Genomic DNA, 16,865 nt, shown 5'->3' with positions numbered 1-16,865 from the left:
AATTAGCTTGAAATTGAGCTCAAAGTAGCAAAAATATTTGATTTTTGCCAATGTTCAAGAGTAAACAAATGATGTCACGCATCCAATACATGTCAACTAGTAGGTCAAATATATGTTCACAGTTGTGCTGATATTATTTATACATTTATTACAATATTGCGTAACAGTAAATCTTCTATTTTTTGGTGTGGATAAAAATTCTTTGTGAATAAAAAATCAAAATGGAATTCATCTGTAAATCCTGGAAACATAACTTATAAACAGAAGAAATGCTATTTTAGTGCCAGGAATTCTTGCATTGCTTATTCTGGGCCCTATTTTGAAATTAGAATATTTTGAGCTTTGTATGAAATTGGCCAAATTACCAATTTCTGATCACTTTATTAGGTAGTTGAAATAGTTGATTGGGCAGTTTCTTGTGCTCAGTTGATAAAATAGAAGTGATACTAGCAAAATAACTAAGAATTTGGCTGACTGGAATAATGTAATTGGCCTAAACTAAGAATCAAAGTGGGCAAAATTGCCGATGTGTAACTATCACTGACACAGTAAAATTCGCGAGTGTAGTTTCATAAATTTTCCGCCAAATTTCGTACTTTTTGTTTTATTACCTTCAGAAAAAGATTCTCTACCTTTCATAAGAAAAAACAACAAAAATTTGTTTGAAAATTCTTGGACCTTGTGGACAAGGCATAGAACTCCAGCTTGGACCCACAAATGGTTAAGAATTAAACATAGATTATTAAGCCTTCTTATAAGCCTTCTACTTTCTTTTATTTTTATAGGTCCTTGACAATGTGAGAAATCACAAAAGCACTTGAAGTTCACTATTTTTTCACTATGGTTGTTTTGCATATTGTGATATCACCTGTTTACTGTGATATTATTGCATTATAGACAATTAAGTAGGATTTCTTATGCAGATGATGTTAGAGTAGAATTTATTTCCAGGAACATGATACTGTTGTCTCGGCTGCTGCCTCAAAGGGTTACATTGAAGGTAGTTTGCGAGATACACAAATAACCCGCACATAGAAGAGAGGAGCTTACGACGACGTTTTGGTCTGACTAGGACCATTTACAAAGTCACACTAATGGAAAGGAGAGAAGGAAGGGTATATATAGGCAGGAGGTGGTGGTAGTAGTAGTAGTGGAAATAATTCAACACCAAAAGATGGGACACCAAGAGCTTTGCTCTTTTGGCCACAAATAGGTAATACCAAATAAGTAATCAGATAATGGTGGAGAGGACCTATGCAATGAGGGATTACTGCCACTGCAACAAGAGAGAGCCTTATCATTAGATAAGGTTGATTATTTTTTTTTTTTATTATCACACTGGCCGATTCCCACCAAGGCAGGGTGGCCCGAAAAAGAAAAACTTTCACCATCATTCACTCCATCACTGTCTTGCCAGAAGGGTGCTTTACACTACAGTTTTTAAACTGCACTCCTTCAGAGTGCAGGCACTGTACTTCCCATCTCCAGGACTCAAGTCCGGCCTGCCGGTTTCCCTGAACCCCTTCATAAATGTTACTTTGCTCACACTCCAACAGCACGTCAAGTATTAAAAACCATTTGTCTCCATTCACTCCTATCAAACATGCTCACGCATGCCTGCTGGAAGTCCAAGCCCCTCGCACACAAAACCTCCTTTACCCCCTCCCTCCAACCTTTCCTAGGCCGACCCCTACCCCGCCTTCCTTCCACTACAGACTGATACATTCTTGAAGTCACTCTGTTTCGCTCCATTCTCTCTACATGTCCGAACCACCTCAACAACCCTTCCTCAGCCCTCTGGACAACAGTTTTGGTAATCCCGCAAGGTTGATGTTGAAACTAAACATAGCTTTTGTTACACATGGCTTTTGTTTATTAATTATTTTGAAGTTGAATTGTCATGGTAACCATATTTACTTCTGCCATGGCCTGCCATACCTGTAGGTTCCCTGTAGTCACTTCCGGAGGTCACCACCCATACAGCCTGGTACCAGGCCTTTTTGTTATTGGTCTTATTGATCAAGCTGTTGGTGCCTGCCACCCACAACCTGGCTGATCAGCAACTGATTTGAAAAATCTGTTAGTTACCTCTTGAATATAGCCAGGGGTGTGTTGGTAGTTTTCCATTTGGGAGGGAGGGTGTTGAAGAGTCATGGTCCCTGTGCTCTTAATGAGTTCTCTCCCATTGTACTTGTCACTCCCCTGCTTTTCACAGGAGGTATCTTGCACCATCTCCCAAGTCTTTTGTGTTCATATGTAGTTTGGGACCAATCCCTCAAGAATCTTCCAGGTGTAGATTATCATGTGTCTTTTGCACCTACTTTCTAAGGAGTTCAGTGTGAGGTACTTTCAGATACTCCCAGTTATTTAGGTGCTTGAGTTTATACGAGCAGTGAAAATTCTCTCTACATTTTCCAGTGCTGCAATTTGGCCTGCTTTGATGGGGGCTGTTAGTAAACAGAAATTTTCTAACCTGAAGAGAATGAATGATTTGAAGAGTGTCATAATTAGCTAGACATTTCATGTTTTGAAAGTTCTGATTATCCATTCTGTCATTTTCCTTACAGTTGCAATAATGACATTGTTGTCCTCCTTGAGCACGAGATCTGACATTATCACTCCCAGGTTTCTCATATTAGGCTTATGCTCTATAGAGTGATTTGAGTTTGTTTTGTACTCCAGTTTTGTTTTCATTTACTCACTCCTCCTGTAACTTAGTAACAGAAATTTGTCCTCATTGACTATCTTGGAAAGCTATCAGTGGAAAGCTTGGTTTATACCAGCTTGGAGGCTTGTTGTGTCTTTTATAGATGCCACATTTGTGTCAATTCTAGTATCTGCAAAGGATGATGAAGTGCTATGGTTTGTGTCCATTTTTGTCAGAAAAGAGAAAGAGAAGTGGGGCAAGTACTGTGTCCTGGGGAACAGAACTCTTCACTGTAGCAGTCCCTGATTTTATTCTGTTAACTACTGTATTTCTATTTGGTTTCTTTTAGTTAGGAAGTGCCAGTGGCTACCCCACTTTCTTATGCCTCCTTAGACACCCCCTCCACAGTGCTGGAACTGATGAATTGGTCATATTATGACAAGAATGAATGATTTTTACCTGATGAGTAAACTAACATCAGTAGGAGTTGTTTCCTTTCAGATTCTTTGTTAGATGAAGTAGCTGGTTCTTGCAGCTACACACAAGAAATCTTATCCATTAAAAAATGTTAAGGTGTACAATGTCATCTCTTTCACTCACCAACTTCAGTTACAGCATGTCTTCAATCTTCTATTCCATACATAACTTGCAATATATCACCTCATTTAAGGTGAATGTTATATTTTGAGTAAAAATTTATGCAAAAATAATTCCCATTGAACTGCTTTTGATTATTATTATGTAGTTCAAGTGTTTGGATTACATCTTTAAACAATACTTCCTCTAGAGATATGTCTCTAGGAACTGATATATGACAATGAATGAGACTTCCCTACAATACAAAACTTATATGGTTTATTGGCAAATTTCAAAATATCTTTGTAATACAGTAATGGTTATTTGTTAAAATAAACTTTTCATAATATTGGTAATGGCCTGTTTATAACTACAGGTGCAAAGCAGTGATTCTGCTGTTTCATCTTTTAGATTTAGCTTTACAGTGGACCCCCGGTTAACGATATTTTTTCACTCCAGAAGTATGTTCAGGTGCCAGTACTGACCGAATTTGTTCCCATAAGGAATATTGTGAAGTAGATTAGTCCATTTCAGACCCCCAAACATACACGTACAAACGCACTTACATAAATACACTTACATAATTGGTCGCATTCGGAGGTGATCGTTACGCGGGGGTCCACTGTATTTCATTGTTCTGCCACTCTTTGTGATGAAGAAATTTCTAGTAGCCCTTTGGCACTTCCTTAGTTATAGCTATGACTTCGTAACAATGTCTCCTCTATTTCCTCCTCTTAGCCGGTGAGCATAGCTAATACTCTCAGCTTTCATAAATAATTTTTGTAATTTGGGTTGTGTGTTGGTGAGAAGTATGTCAGTGTGGTGGAATGTGTGTGTGTCACTATGGAGATATGTTTGTGTGTGTGTTGGTGTGGTGATACAAGTGTAAATAACAGGTTTTGTGCTATCAACTCGTGGTATATTGGATATAGACAAATATATTACACAGTCTCCCTACTCAACAGGTTGAAACTGCCGTGAATAATGTCGGTGTGTTGGATGACATGTTGTCTCGCCATCAAGAGAGCCCAGCAAGCCAGGCTGACTTAGACTTGATGCTGGAGCTCCACTCCTCATGCTCCACACTCAGATCAAATTTGTATCGACTTGTCTCAGAGATGGATGATAAGGAAGAAGGAATTGGTTAGTATAATTTAAGTAATAAAAGGAGATCAGTAACTAAAGTTCAAATTTTTTATGCTTTTTATAGTCAACTTGACAGAATTTTTTTTTTTTTCTTTTTTTTTTAACAAGTTGGCCGTCTCCCACCGAGGCAGGATGACCCAAAAAAGAAAGAAAATCCCCAAAAAGAAAATGCTTTCATCATCATTCAACACTTTCACCACACTCACACATAATCACTGTTTTTGCAGAGGTGCTCAGAATACAACAGTTTAGAAGCATATACGTATAAAGATACACAACATATCCCTCCAAACTGCCAATATCCCAAACCCCTCCTTTGAAGTGCAGGCATTGTACTTCCCATTTCCAGGACTCAAGTCCGACTATATGAAAATAACCGGTTTCCCTGAATCCCTTCACTAAATATTACCCTGCTCACACTCCAACAGATCGTCAGGTCCCAAGTACCATTCTTCTCCATTCACTCCTATCTGACACGCTCACGCACGCTTGCTGGAAGTCCAAGCCCCTTGCCCACAAAACCTCCTTTACCCCCCCTCTCCAACCTTTTCAAGGACGACCCCTACCTCGCCTTCCTTCCCCTATAGATTTATATGCTTTCCATGTCATTCTACTTTGATCCATTCTCTCTAAATGACCAAACCACCTCAACAACCCCTCTTCAGCCCTCTGACTAATACAGTGGACCCCCGGTTAACGATATTTTTTCACTCCAGAAGTATGTTCAGGTGCCAGTACTGACCGAATTTGTTCCCATAAGGAATATTGTGAAGTAGATTAGTCCATTTCAGACCCCCAAACATACACGTACAAACGCACTTACATAAATACACTTACATAATTGGTCACATTCGGAGGTGATCGTTATACGGGGGTCCACTGTACTTTTATTAACTCCACACCTTTTCCTAATTTCCACACTCAGAATTTTCTGCATAATATTTACACCACACATTGCCCTTAGACAGGACATCTCCACTGCCTCCAAACGTCTTCTCGCTGCTGCATTTACCACCCAAGCTTCACACCCATATAAGAGTGTTGGTACTACTATACTTTCATGCATTCCCTTCTTTGCCTCCATAGATAACGTTTTTTGACTCCACATATACCTCAATGCACCACTCACCTTTTTTCCTCATCAATTCTATGATTAACCTCATCTTTCATAAATCCATCCGCCGACACGTCAACTCCCAAGTATCTGAAAACATTTACTTCTTCCATACTCCTCCTCCCCAATTTGATATCCAATTTTTCTTTATCTAAATACAGAAATACTTCAATTAAATTATATTTGATGGCATTCAGAAATGTTGCTTTAAATGATTGCAGACTTAGCATGGAACACCTTTTGTAAAAGTGAAAAAAACTACGTGTATATAGTAGTCCTCCCATATCCACTGGTTATGCATTCCAAGATCTACCGCGGATACCCAAAACTATGGATAGTAATGAACCTTATATGTATGTATGTCTTTTTTTTTTACGTTGATACCTATGTTAAAATTTTCTTGATGAATTATGCACAATAAGTGGAGAATTAGCACTTTTTAACTGATGGGAAGCACTTCTCTTAGGCTTTGAAGAACTGCGATCATCACGAGTTCTGCACTTTGGTGCCATTATTAAGCAAAATTAAGGGTTATTTTTGGGGGCTACTGTAAACTGAGATAACTGAAACCGTATCCATGGATATGGGGGTTCTACTATATACTTGTTCTTGATTTTTTTTTTTTTTTTAACGTGCTGGCCATCTCCCACAAAGGCAGGGTGACTTGAAAAAATACTTTTACCATCATTCACACAATCTCTTTCCAAAACTGTGCACTTAATGACATTAGACAGTGCTTTTAGCAGTTGTGTTCTTACTTGGAGGTGTAATGAGATTCTCAAAAAAATATTGATATTTATTAGGTGAAATTTCCATCATATAAAGTTTGGCAATATTTTGTCTCGATTTTTCCATATAATTAGATGAATACTGGCACTGTACAGCCAGGCCCCACTTGACAGCGCTTCACTTTACAGCATTTCGCTAATGCAGCAGTTTTCAATTATACCCATTCTTCGTTTGTTCAGACGTCTTACAATAAATACAGTGGAACTTCAGTTTTTGTTTGCCCTGGCTTTCGTTGAATTCTGTTTTCGACGACTTTTTTCATCAAAATTTTGTCCAAGTTTTTGTTCATCACCTTGGTTTTCGTCAAGTTGACAGTGGTCCGCTGTACCAAACGTGTCCACCCACGCCCACACAAAGCATCCCATGCGTTCTGAGTCAGTTTGGCTTTGTCTCTCATCAGTATAGGGTGGTAGTGATGGTGGTAGAGGGTGGCAGTGGTTGTGATGGTGGTAGAGGGTGGTAGTGGTTGTGATAGTGGTAGAGGGTGGTAGCAATGGTGTTAGTGATGGTGGTAGTGATGGTGGTAGAGGGTGGTATTGATGGTGGTCGAGATAACCTCTTCTCCCTCTCCCCTCCTCGCCGTCTTCCATATGCCAACGAGTGTTCAGTAAAGGTAAAAGTGATGTTAAATGTTCATTTATCCATTTCAGTAGTCTTTTAGATTTATTTCTCATTGTTTTCTGTATGTAAAACTATAGTTATTCTCCATAATGCTTTAATACTTTTGGGTGTCTGGAACAGATTAATTGGATTTACATTATTTCTTATGGGAAATATTGCTTCAGTTTTTGTTGAATTCGGACAGCGCTGTATAGCCCTTGTGGCTTAGCGCTTCTTTTTTATTATAATAATAATAACAACAATGTTGAATTCGGTTTTCGTCAGACTTTCTGGAACGAATTAATGACAAAATCCGAGGTCCCACTGTATATTCCCCACTCGCTATAAGCTAAGGATGAAAATATTTTAAGGTAAGAAAAAATTTGGGAGCGAGATAAACAGGTTAAGAAAGCTTAGGAAAAGAATAAATTTGTCAGTTAAAAACAGAGTAGTGGAGTTAGTTGATGGGGAGCTGGAGGTATTGGGTAGATGGCGGGAATATTTTGAGGAACTTTCAAATGTCAATGAAGGAAGGAGGCGGTAATTTCATGCACTGGCCAGAGAGGTATAACATCTTTTAGGAGTGAAGAAGAACAGGATGCAAGTGCGGGGAGGTGTGTGAGGCATTACGTAGAATGAAAGGGGGTAAAGTAGCTGGAACTGACGGGATCATGACAGAAATGTTAAAAGCAGGGGGGGATATAGTGTTGGAGTGGTTGGTATTTTTGTTTAATAAATGTATGAAACTAGGTAGTAGGTTGGTAAACAGCAACCGCCCAGGGAGGTACTACCGTCCTGCCAAGTGAGTGTAAAACGGAAACCTGTAATTGTTTTACATGATGGTAGGATTGCTGCTGTCCATTTTTCTGTCTCATAAACATGCAAGGTTTCAGGTACGTCTTGCTACTTGTACTTACACTTAGGTCACATTACACATACATGTACAAGCATATATGTATATACACACCCCTCTGGGTTTTCTTCCATTTTTCTTACTAGTTCTTGTTCTTGTTTATTTCCTCTTACCTCCATGGGGAAGTGGAACAGAATTCTTCCTCCGTAAGCCATGCGTGTTGTAAGAGGCGACTAAAATGCCGGGAGCAAGGGGCTAGTAACCACTTCTCCTGTATATATTACTAAATGTAAAAGGAGAAACTTTCGTTTTTCCTTTTGGGCCACCCCGCCTCGGTGGGATACGGCCGGTATGTTGAAAGAAGAAATGTATGAAAGAGGGGGAGGTACTTAGGGATTGGTAGAGAGCATGTATAGTTCCTTTATATAAAGGAAAGGGTGACTAAAGAGATTATAAAAATTATAGAGGAATAAGTTTAGTGAGTATACCAGGAAAAGTGTACGGTAGGGTTATTATTGAAAGAATTAGTTAAGACAGAGTAGGATTGCAGATGAGCAATTTTTAAATGTTTATGCAGTAATGTACCGTATATTGTAATAAACAGAATAGAGGAAATCAGCTCTAATATACATTACTTAGGTATGCATGCTGGTCATGGAGCATGTCATAAGTCTGAGTCATTGGTAAACGAGTATGTCGCAAAGTGAGGAGAGGCTGTATACACATACATTATGTACATTGGGTCCCATTTAAAGGATGCAACACATTATTTGAGATTTTGCACTATTATGATTGTTATAACTTATATTTGTTCTCACTGGCTCTACCAGGTGACTTACTGAAAGCAAACGATGAACTGTCCAGAGTGATGGGACGGTACAAACTAATTGTTGAAGGAACAAAAGTTGACACCCAAGGTACAGAAGTGGATGGACAGCAGCAAGTGGGTAAAAATGATGCGGGATCACAGAAAGATGCGGAAATTCTTCTGGATCTCTCCACACCTGAGGATGTACCCAGTAATCAGGGCATAGCTACTCTTGTTAACCAGGATCTCCATGATATTGGTAAAGTACAGTATTCTATAACCTTATGTTTCATATCTCACTGATCCACTAATTATAAGGTTTTCATATATGCAGTGAATTTATAGCTCAAGGAAGTCTTCAGAATCTTGATTGTTGATATCATATATTCCAACATTATTGTAAAGAATGTTGATGAATAGAGGCCACACTTCTATAGTTATATACTTCACAACCAACTCAAACACTGAAGATGAGAATGAATGATACTACTCAGTTGGAAATATTTCATTAATTTGATAGTTACCATCTGTATGTCGAAAATTTATTCCTGTTCACCTTTTTTTGATGAACTGATTTTCTACTTTAATTGTACAGGTGTGTGTTTCTTTATATGATACGTGTTTGTGAGGGTCATCAGCAGCTGTAGTAATCTCAATTATGTCATCATCACTTAATTCATCATTATATGAATCTTCGTTTCATATTGTGAACCACATTGATTGCATAGGATAGGAGCAGTGTTATCATGTGTGTGAGGAAGTACTGGTAGAAATGCATCTTCATATAAAAGGGAATTTTCACATAGCAGTCCCACATAAAATAAGGGATTACTGCACCATGTTAGGATTTCACTTCTTGCAGCAGGGAATTAATGTGTGCATTATTTATTACAAACAGGACTTGATGGTTTAAGCTTGGGCCAGACCAATAAAACCTCTGCTGATGAGTCTGTTCTGGAGAACAATACTTCATTACTTGACGACCTTGGTGGTATATTCTCTGCCTCTGCCATCACTGAAGCATCGTCAGCCTTGCAGCTGGCTCCACCTTTACACACAGCAATGGCTCCAACACTTATACCACAAACTTCCACTTCTCTTGATAGTAAGTCAGGCAGTCATACAGTATTTCAGAAGATTTTTTTTTTTTTAACACTGACTGTCTGCAACCAAGGTAGGTCACCTGATGATGAAAGTGTCTACCTTGGTGTGAGATGGCTGATGTGTTAAAAATTTTTTTTTTACCATATTTTCTGGCATAAAAGATGCATGAGTATGTAAGACAATGTTTCCAAGCAGTTGTAATGTAACGTTAGTAAATGCCTAAAGCATAACCCAAAGCAAGCATTTTTTTTTTTTTCAACAAACCGGCCATATCCCACCGAGGCAGGGTGGCCCAAAAAGAAAAACAAAAGTCTCTCTTTTCAAATTTAGTAATTTATACAGGAGAAGGGGTTACTTGCCCCTTGCTCCCGGCATTTTAGTCGCCTCTTACAACACGCATGGCTTGTGGAGGAAGAATTCTGTTCCACTTCCCCATGGAGATAAGAGGAAATAAACAAGAATAAGAACTAGAAAGAAAATAGAAGAAAACCCAGAGGGGTGTGTATATATGTGCTTGTACATGTATGTGTAGTGTGACCTAAGTGTAAGTAGAAGTAGCAAGACATACCTGAAATCTTGCATGTTCATGAGACAGAAAAAAGACACCAGCAATCCTACCATCATGTAAAACAATTGCAGGCTTTCGTTTTACACTCACTTGGTAGGACGGTAGTACCTTCCTGGGCGGTTGCTGTCTACCAACCTACTACCTACTACTACTACATTGTCTCTCTTAAAATCCTCTGTTATCTTTGGTTTCTAAACCTGTGGTTTTGCTGTTTTTTCTATGGAATGGTAGGGTCATTCTGAATTTTTTGTTCTAATGTTATTGCCCATTCTATTACGTGTAAACTTTGCTACTTGTTTGTCTAAAATGTAGCAACCTTTTATATGCTTGTTCCCATTTTGCAATTACAGTGGACCCCCGCATAACGATCACCTCCCAATGCGACCAATTATGTAAGTGTATTTATGTAAGTGCGTTTGTATGTGTATGTTTGGGGGTCTGAAATGGACTAATCTTCACAATATTCCTTATGGGAACAAATTCAGTCAGTACTGGCACCTGAACATATTTCTGGAATGAAAAAATATCGTTAACCGGGGGTCCACTGTATAACCATTGGTTAGGGAAATACTTAAGTTCATTTAACTGTATTAACTATTATATTCATATTTTTTTAAGATATTATAATAAAAGCTTGTAGGATGAGTTTTGTTAGTGAAACATCCAATGCCTTTCCAAATGACAGTTTAACTGTAAACCTTAAATTCCAGATACTCGGCTAGATGTACAACCCAGAGAGCGAACTGACCCTTTGGAGGACCTAACAGCTTTGGGTACATCATTGATCAAACAGAATCTACCAACTAATACTCAGATTCAGGTTCAATTTAAACCCTTAGAAAAGCTGAGCATGAACCAGTTGAAACAGCAACAGCAGAATGTTAACCTGGCAACAGCTTCATTGAACTCATCTGCAAACCTTCTGCACAGCAAAACTAGTCCAGCAGGAATGCTTGGCACGTCTCAGTTTCCTTCCAGTGTTCCTATAACCACTGGTGCTAGTAACAGTCATGCTAGCAAGAACTCTGTAGATTCCTTGCTAAATCTAGATTTGTTAAGTGGAGAGATTAGTGGGAGTTTGGTGACCGATGGAACAAAGACAACACACAGTACTGTTGATGAAGTGAATCCTTTGCAAGGCAGTAATCTGTTAGATAGTCATAATGGTAGTTTATTAGAGGCTCCCTCTCTTAATACCAAACAAGAAATAGCAAATAATTCAAAAAAATTATCTCAAGAAAGTATAAAGAGTGTTGGTGATAGCACCAAGAGAAGAACAAGTTCTACATCAAATGCCCAGTTTATGGAAGTGAAGCATATGAACGATATTAAAGTTACCTTAGACATGATCAAGCCAGGTAAGTGTCCATTAGTTACCTTAGACATGATCAAGCCAGGTAAGTGTCCATTGGTTACCTTAGACATAATCAAGCCAGGCATGTGTCTGTTGTTTACTTTTAGATACAATCAAGCCAGGTAAGTTTCTTAACACTTTTTGTAATTGGCTACTTGTGAACTACAGGAGCAAAGCTATGAACATAACATACCCTTTTCAAGGAAAATGCCTTGATGATAGGTGAAGTTCTCTTGATTGAGGAAATAGATGCTACCCTGCCCTTCCTTAGATTAAACCTGATCACTTCTCATTCCTCAGGTATGGTGTGTATAACCCCTATGAATCTAGTACTTCCCTTTGTTTAAAATAAAAAAAATATTTTTTTTTTTCAACAAGTCGGCCGTCTCCCACCGAGGCAGGGTGACCCAAAAAAGAAAGAAAATCCCCAAATACTTTCATCATCATTCAACACTTTCACCACACTCACACATTATCACTGTTTTTGCAGAGGTGTTCAGAATACAACAGTTTAGAACCATATACGTATAAAGATACACAACATATCCCTCCAAACTGCCAATATCCCAAACCCTTCCCATTTCCAGGAATCAAGTCCGACTATATGAAAATAACCGGTTTCCCTGAATCCCTTCACTAAATATTACCCTGCTCACACTCCAACAGATCGTCAGGTCCCAAGTTCCATTCGTCTCCATTCACTCCTATCTAACACGCTCACGCATGCTTGCTGGAAGTCCAAGCCCCTCGCCCACAAAACCTCCTTTACCCCCTCTCTCCAACCCTTTCGAGGATGACCCCTACCCCGCCTTCCTTCCCCTATAGATTTATATGCTTTCCATGTCATTCTACTTTGATCCATTCTCTCTATATGACCAAACCACCTCAACAAACCCTCTTCTGCCCTCTGACTAATACTTTTATTAACTCCACACCTTTTCCTAATTTCCACACTCCGAATTTTCTGCATAATATTTCCACCACACATTGCCCTTAGACAGGACATCTCCACTGCCTCCAACCGTCTCCTCACTGCTGCATTTACCACCCAAGCTTCACATCCATATAAGAGTGTTGGTACTACTATACTTTCATACATTTCCTTCTTTGCCTCCATCGATAACGTTTTTTGACTCCACATATACCTCAACGCACCACTCACCTTTTTTTCCTCATCAATTCTATGCTTAACCTCATCCTTCATAAATCCATCTGCCGACACGTCAACTCCCAAGTATCTGAAAACATTGACTTCTTCCAAACTCCTCCTCCCCAATTTGATATCCAATTTTTCTTTATCTAAATCATTTGATACCCTCATAACCTTAGTCTTTTCTATGTTCACTTTCAACTTTCTACCTTTACACACACTCCCAAACTCTACCCTTTGCAATTTTTCTTCAGAATCTCCCATAAGCACAGTATCATCAGCAAAAAGTAACTGTGTCACTTCCCATTTTGTATTTTGATTCCCCATTATTTAATTCCACCCCTCTCCCGAACACCCTGGCATTTACTTCTTTTACAACCCCATCTATATATATATAATAAACAACCATAGTGACATTACACATCCCTGTCTGAGACCTACTTTTACCGGGAAGTAGTCTCCCTCTCTTCTACACACCCTAACCTGAGCCTCACTATCCTCATAAAAACTCTTTACAGCATTTAGTAACTTACCACCTATTCCATATACTTGCAACATCTGCCACATTGCTCCTCTATCCTCTATCCCGCACTTAGAAGAGAGGAGCTTGCGATGACATTTCTATCTGACTTAGACTAACACTAACAGAAAGGAGAGGAGGAGGAAGTATATATAGGCCAGCAGACGAGGATGGGAGCAAGAGAGGTAGTAGTGGAGTCAGTCAAACACTAAGAAAGAGGAGAATTGCAAGGGAGCTAGAGGCCCACAGAGGGTAGGAGGAAGAACACAGAGGGGGGAAAATAATAAAATAATAAGAGAACAAATACCCAAGGCAGAAGAAAGAAAAGAAAAAAAGGAAAAAGAGGAAAGGGGAAGAGAGAGAAGGGGGAAAAAGAATCAGGTTAAGTCATGGGTGTTCTGAAGTTTGGAGCATTTTACAATGTAATGGGAAAGGAAGGCATCTACAGAGACAAAGCCAGGACTAAGATTAGTACAAGGAAAGTTGTGTATAAGAGAGGATTCAACCAAATGGCTTCTGTAAAAGTTAGAAGTAGGGTAGACAGTTTTAGCAGAAGACCAGTCAATAGAATGATTGTGATCTCTGACATGACAGAAAAGAGCATTGTTGGTGTCGGGAAGCCTAACACTACTTTTGTGCTGCCTAAGTCTGCCAGAAAGAGATGGGCGAGTTTCTCCAAAGTACTGAAGAGGACAGGAGGAAGGGCGAGTTTCTCCAAAGTACTGAAGAGGACAGGAGGAACAAAAAATAGAATAGACACCAGGATCATTTATAGAGGGAGGAGAGGCTTGAACAAGATTAGTGTGAAGAGTGTTGGTCTGGCAAAAAATAAGTTTGATGTCTAAGGAACAGAGTTGTTGAGATTAGAAAAACTGGAAATGTAGGGAGGACAGAGGACAGGAGAGTTCACAGGGGTAGAGAGTTTGGTAGAGAAGAAAGTCCATTTAGCACGTGAGAAGGCAGTCTATGAAAGGGGAAGGGTAACCAAGACAGGAAATTGAATTATGAAGAGTGGAAATTTCTGAGTCAAGGGACTGATGATCACAAATGAGGGGAGTACAGAGAAAGGACGAGATAACACTTTTCTTAACAGAGGAAGCATGATAAGAAAAGTAGTGAATGTACATGCCACTGTGTATAGGCTTGCAGTAAACGGAAAAGGCAAAACCTGTATCTAAGCGGTGGACATGAACATCAAGGAAAGGAAGCAAGGAATTAGATTTCCATTCAGCTTTAAACTTAATGGAAGGGGCAAGATTATTAAGAGCATCAAGAAATGGCTGGAAGAGACAAGAGTCATGCGGCCAAAGAGCAAAGATGTCATCTACATGGCGGAGCCAGAGTGAAGGGCGCACATCAGTAGTAGGAAGAAGAACAGTCTCGAAGTATTCCATGTAAAGATTAGCAAGACAGGAGAAAGAGGAGAGCCCATAGCAACACCAAAGGTTTGAGAATAATATTTACCTTGGAAGGAAAAGGAATTTGAGTCCACACAAAGGTGGATAAGATCAAGAAAGACATCAGTAGGTCTGGGGAGATGAAGTAACCCTTCATTGGCCTTCTCTCTGAGAAAATTAAGGGCATCATTAAGAGGGACATTAGTGAAGAGGGACTCAATGTCAAGACTAAGCATCTTACAGGTCGGGAGAGGGTGAACAGGTTCGATGAAGTCTTGAGAGTGTTGAAGGTGGGCAGGAGAAAAAGTACCAAAAAAGGGAGTAAGGGTTTTGGCCAGCCAAGAAGCAAGAGAATAAGAGACAGAACCTCTAGAGCAGTGGTTCCCAAACTTTTTCAGCTTGTTACCCAATTTAACATGCCACATAAAGCATGTTACCCCTTTCACAAAATGTTGTTGTTATTGATATATATGGCTAAATTAAAACACTTGAGATATTTTCTTTTATTTATTGTATTTGAACATTGTGCATCTCTAATGACTATTACCAAAGATGTCAAGAACATCAGTGGGATGGATGGAGTTGCATACTTGAAGCTAGTTTAGGAATTCTTGGCTTCGTGGTTGAAAGTGCCAGCCTGGCATCGTTTGCAACATTCAAGCGAGTCCTCTTTTTTGTTTTCATACCCAGCACAGTTGAGAAGCCCTTCTCGCACAGATACGTTGTTGAGAATGATACCAACAACTTCAAGGCTCTCTTGGACAGAGTTGGCGAGTCAGGTAGTCGTGAAATCCAAAAGGAATCTGCATTTTGGTTTTGGAATTCGATTTTCAAGGCTTCATTGGCTCGCATTGTGATCCACTCCTCCTTTGCAGGGAAATCATCATCATGAATGGCATCATCAGGTACAGAGAAGGGATGAATGATCCACTGAAGAGTGGCTCTTTCTTGGTCACTCTCTGGAAAGTAGTGATGCATGCTTGTTTCAAGCCCCTTCAAATGGTCGCTCATTTCTTTGTTGATGGTCTGTAGAAGTGATCCAGTATCATGACTATTCTCCTCAACAAACTGGTCTAGGGTGGGAAACTGGGCGATCACTCCTTTCTCCAAGCGCCGAATCCAGAGTCTCAGTTTCCCCAGAAATGCAGTCACAGTGTGATGGGCATCAATGACAGTCGTGTTTCGGCCCTGGAGTTGCAGATTACCACTGTTCAGCTCCGCAAATATGTCAGCCAAGTAACAAAGTCGAGCAAGCCACTCCTTATCGGTGAACTTGGTAGCAAAAGGAGATCCTTTTTGTTCCAGGAATTCCTGAACAGCTTTTCGGAGCTCAATGACTCGACGTACAACCTTGCCTCGTGACAACCAGCGAACATCGGTGTGGTAGAGCAGAACTTGATACTGCTCTCCCATTTCCTTGCACAGCTCCTTGAATATGCGCGAATTCACATCTCTGGACTTGATGAAGTTGACGATTTTCAACACATCTTCAAACACTAACTTCAGATTACCAGGCAGGCTTTTCGATCCAAGAGAGTACCGATGAATGATGCAGTGACCTACAGAAATTTCTGGATTGATAGCTTGTATGAGGCCCCGTAATCCACGATGACCACCCATCATCGACGGTGCTCAAGGTGCACAAGGCATAATCAGATTCTCTGCAATGGTGTGGCATTTCTGTTGTTCGGCAATTTTATATGCAACACAGTAGGATGCTTCGACCTCAGCTTGAAGCTTTTGGGCTTGAATTCCAGATGAGCCGAACTGGATATTCTTCAGTGCTACAGCCTGGCGCTGAAAATAAGCCTGATCCTTATTTTGAAGATTTGGATGGCACTTCTGGAGGTGAGCTGAGAGTTTTGATGGCTTGAGGCTTTCATTTGTCAACACTTTGTGACATGCCACACATTGTGGCCGATCCTCTCCACCAGAAGTTAAATTCACAAAGCCATGGCGAAGAAAGGTGTCAGTGTAGGTGCGCTTTTTGGACATTTTCTTGTTCAATCTGCAGAAAAAGAATAATATCCATGCATACACTGCAAAACGCAAGGTACATAATTTCTCGCATGGCAGCTAACACAAGTTCACTGATGCAAGCACACACGCATACATTCAAAATTGCCAGGCTGCAAGTATCATGCTTGTCAGCACAAGAGCACCGTGTAGCGCGAGACTACAGTGAACGTATACAGCCTCGCATACTCTGCTAATCCTAGCAAAACCATTGAAAACGTAA

General features: G+C 39.8%; 1 protein-coding gene across 3 annotated transcripts in view; it reads left to right on the top strand.

Annotated features, from left to right (window-relative positions):
- Positions 1 to 16,865, top strand: part of Gga (ADP-ribosylation factor-binding protein Gga) — a 236,986-nt gene that overhangs the window by 140,542 nt on the left and 79,579 nt on the right. For all 3 annotated transcript variants that reach the window (XM_070093106.1, XM_070093108.1, XM_070093107.1), the window contains 4 exons: positions 4,189 to 4,366; positions 8,556 to 8,792; positions 9,432 to 9,638; positions 10,916 to 11,563. In XM_070093106.1, the coding sequence (XP_069949207.1) occupies positions 4,189 to 4,366; positions 8,556 to 8,792; positions 9,432 to 9,638; positions 10,916 to 11,563 (1,270 nt within the window). The remainder of the gene's footprint in view (positions 1 to 4,188; positions 4,367 to 8,555; positions 8,793 to 9,431; positions 9,639 to 10,915; positions 11,564 to 16,865) is intronic.

The sequence above is a fragment of the Cherax quadricarinatus genome, chromosome 41 (genome assembly GCF_038502225.1).
Source record: "Cherax quadricarinatus isolate ZL_2023a chromosome 41, ASM3850222v1, whole genome shotgun sequence".
NCBI lineage: Eukaryota > Metazoa > Arthropoda > Malacostraca > Decapoda > Parastacidae > Cherax > Cherax quadricarinatus.
The sequence above is the reverse complement of the archived record's forward strand: the minus strand, read 5'-3'. Positions and strand labels throughout refer to the sequence as shown.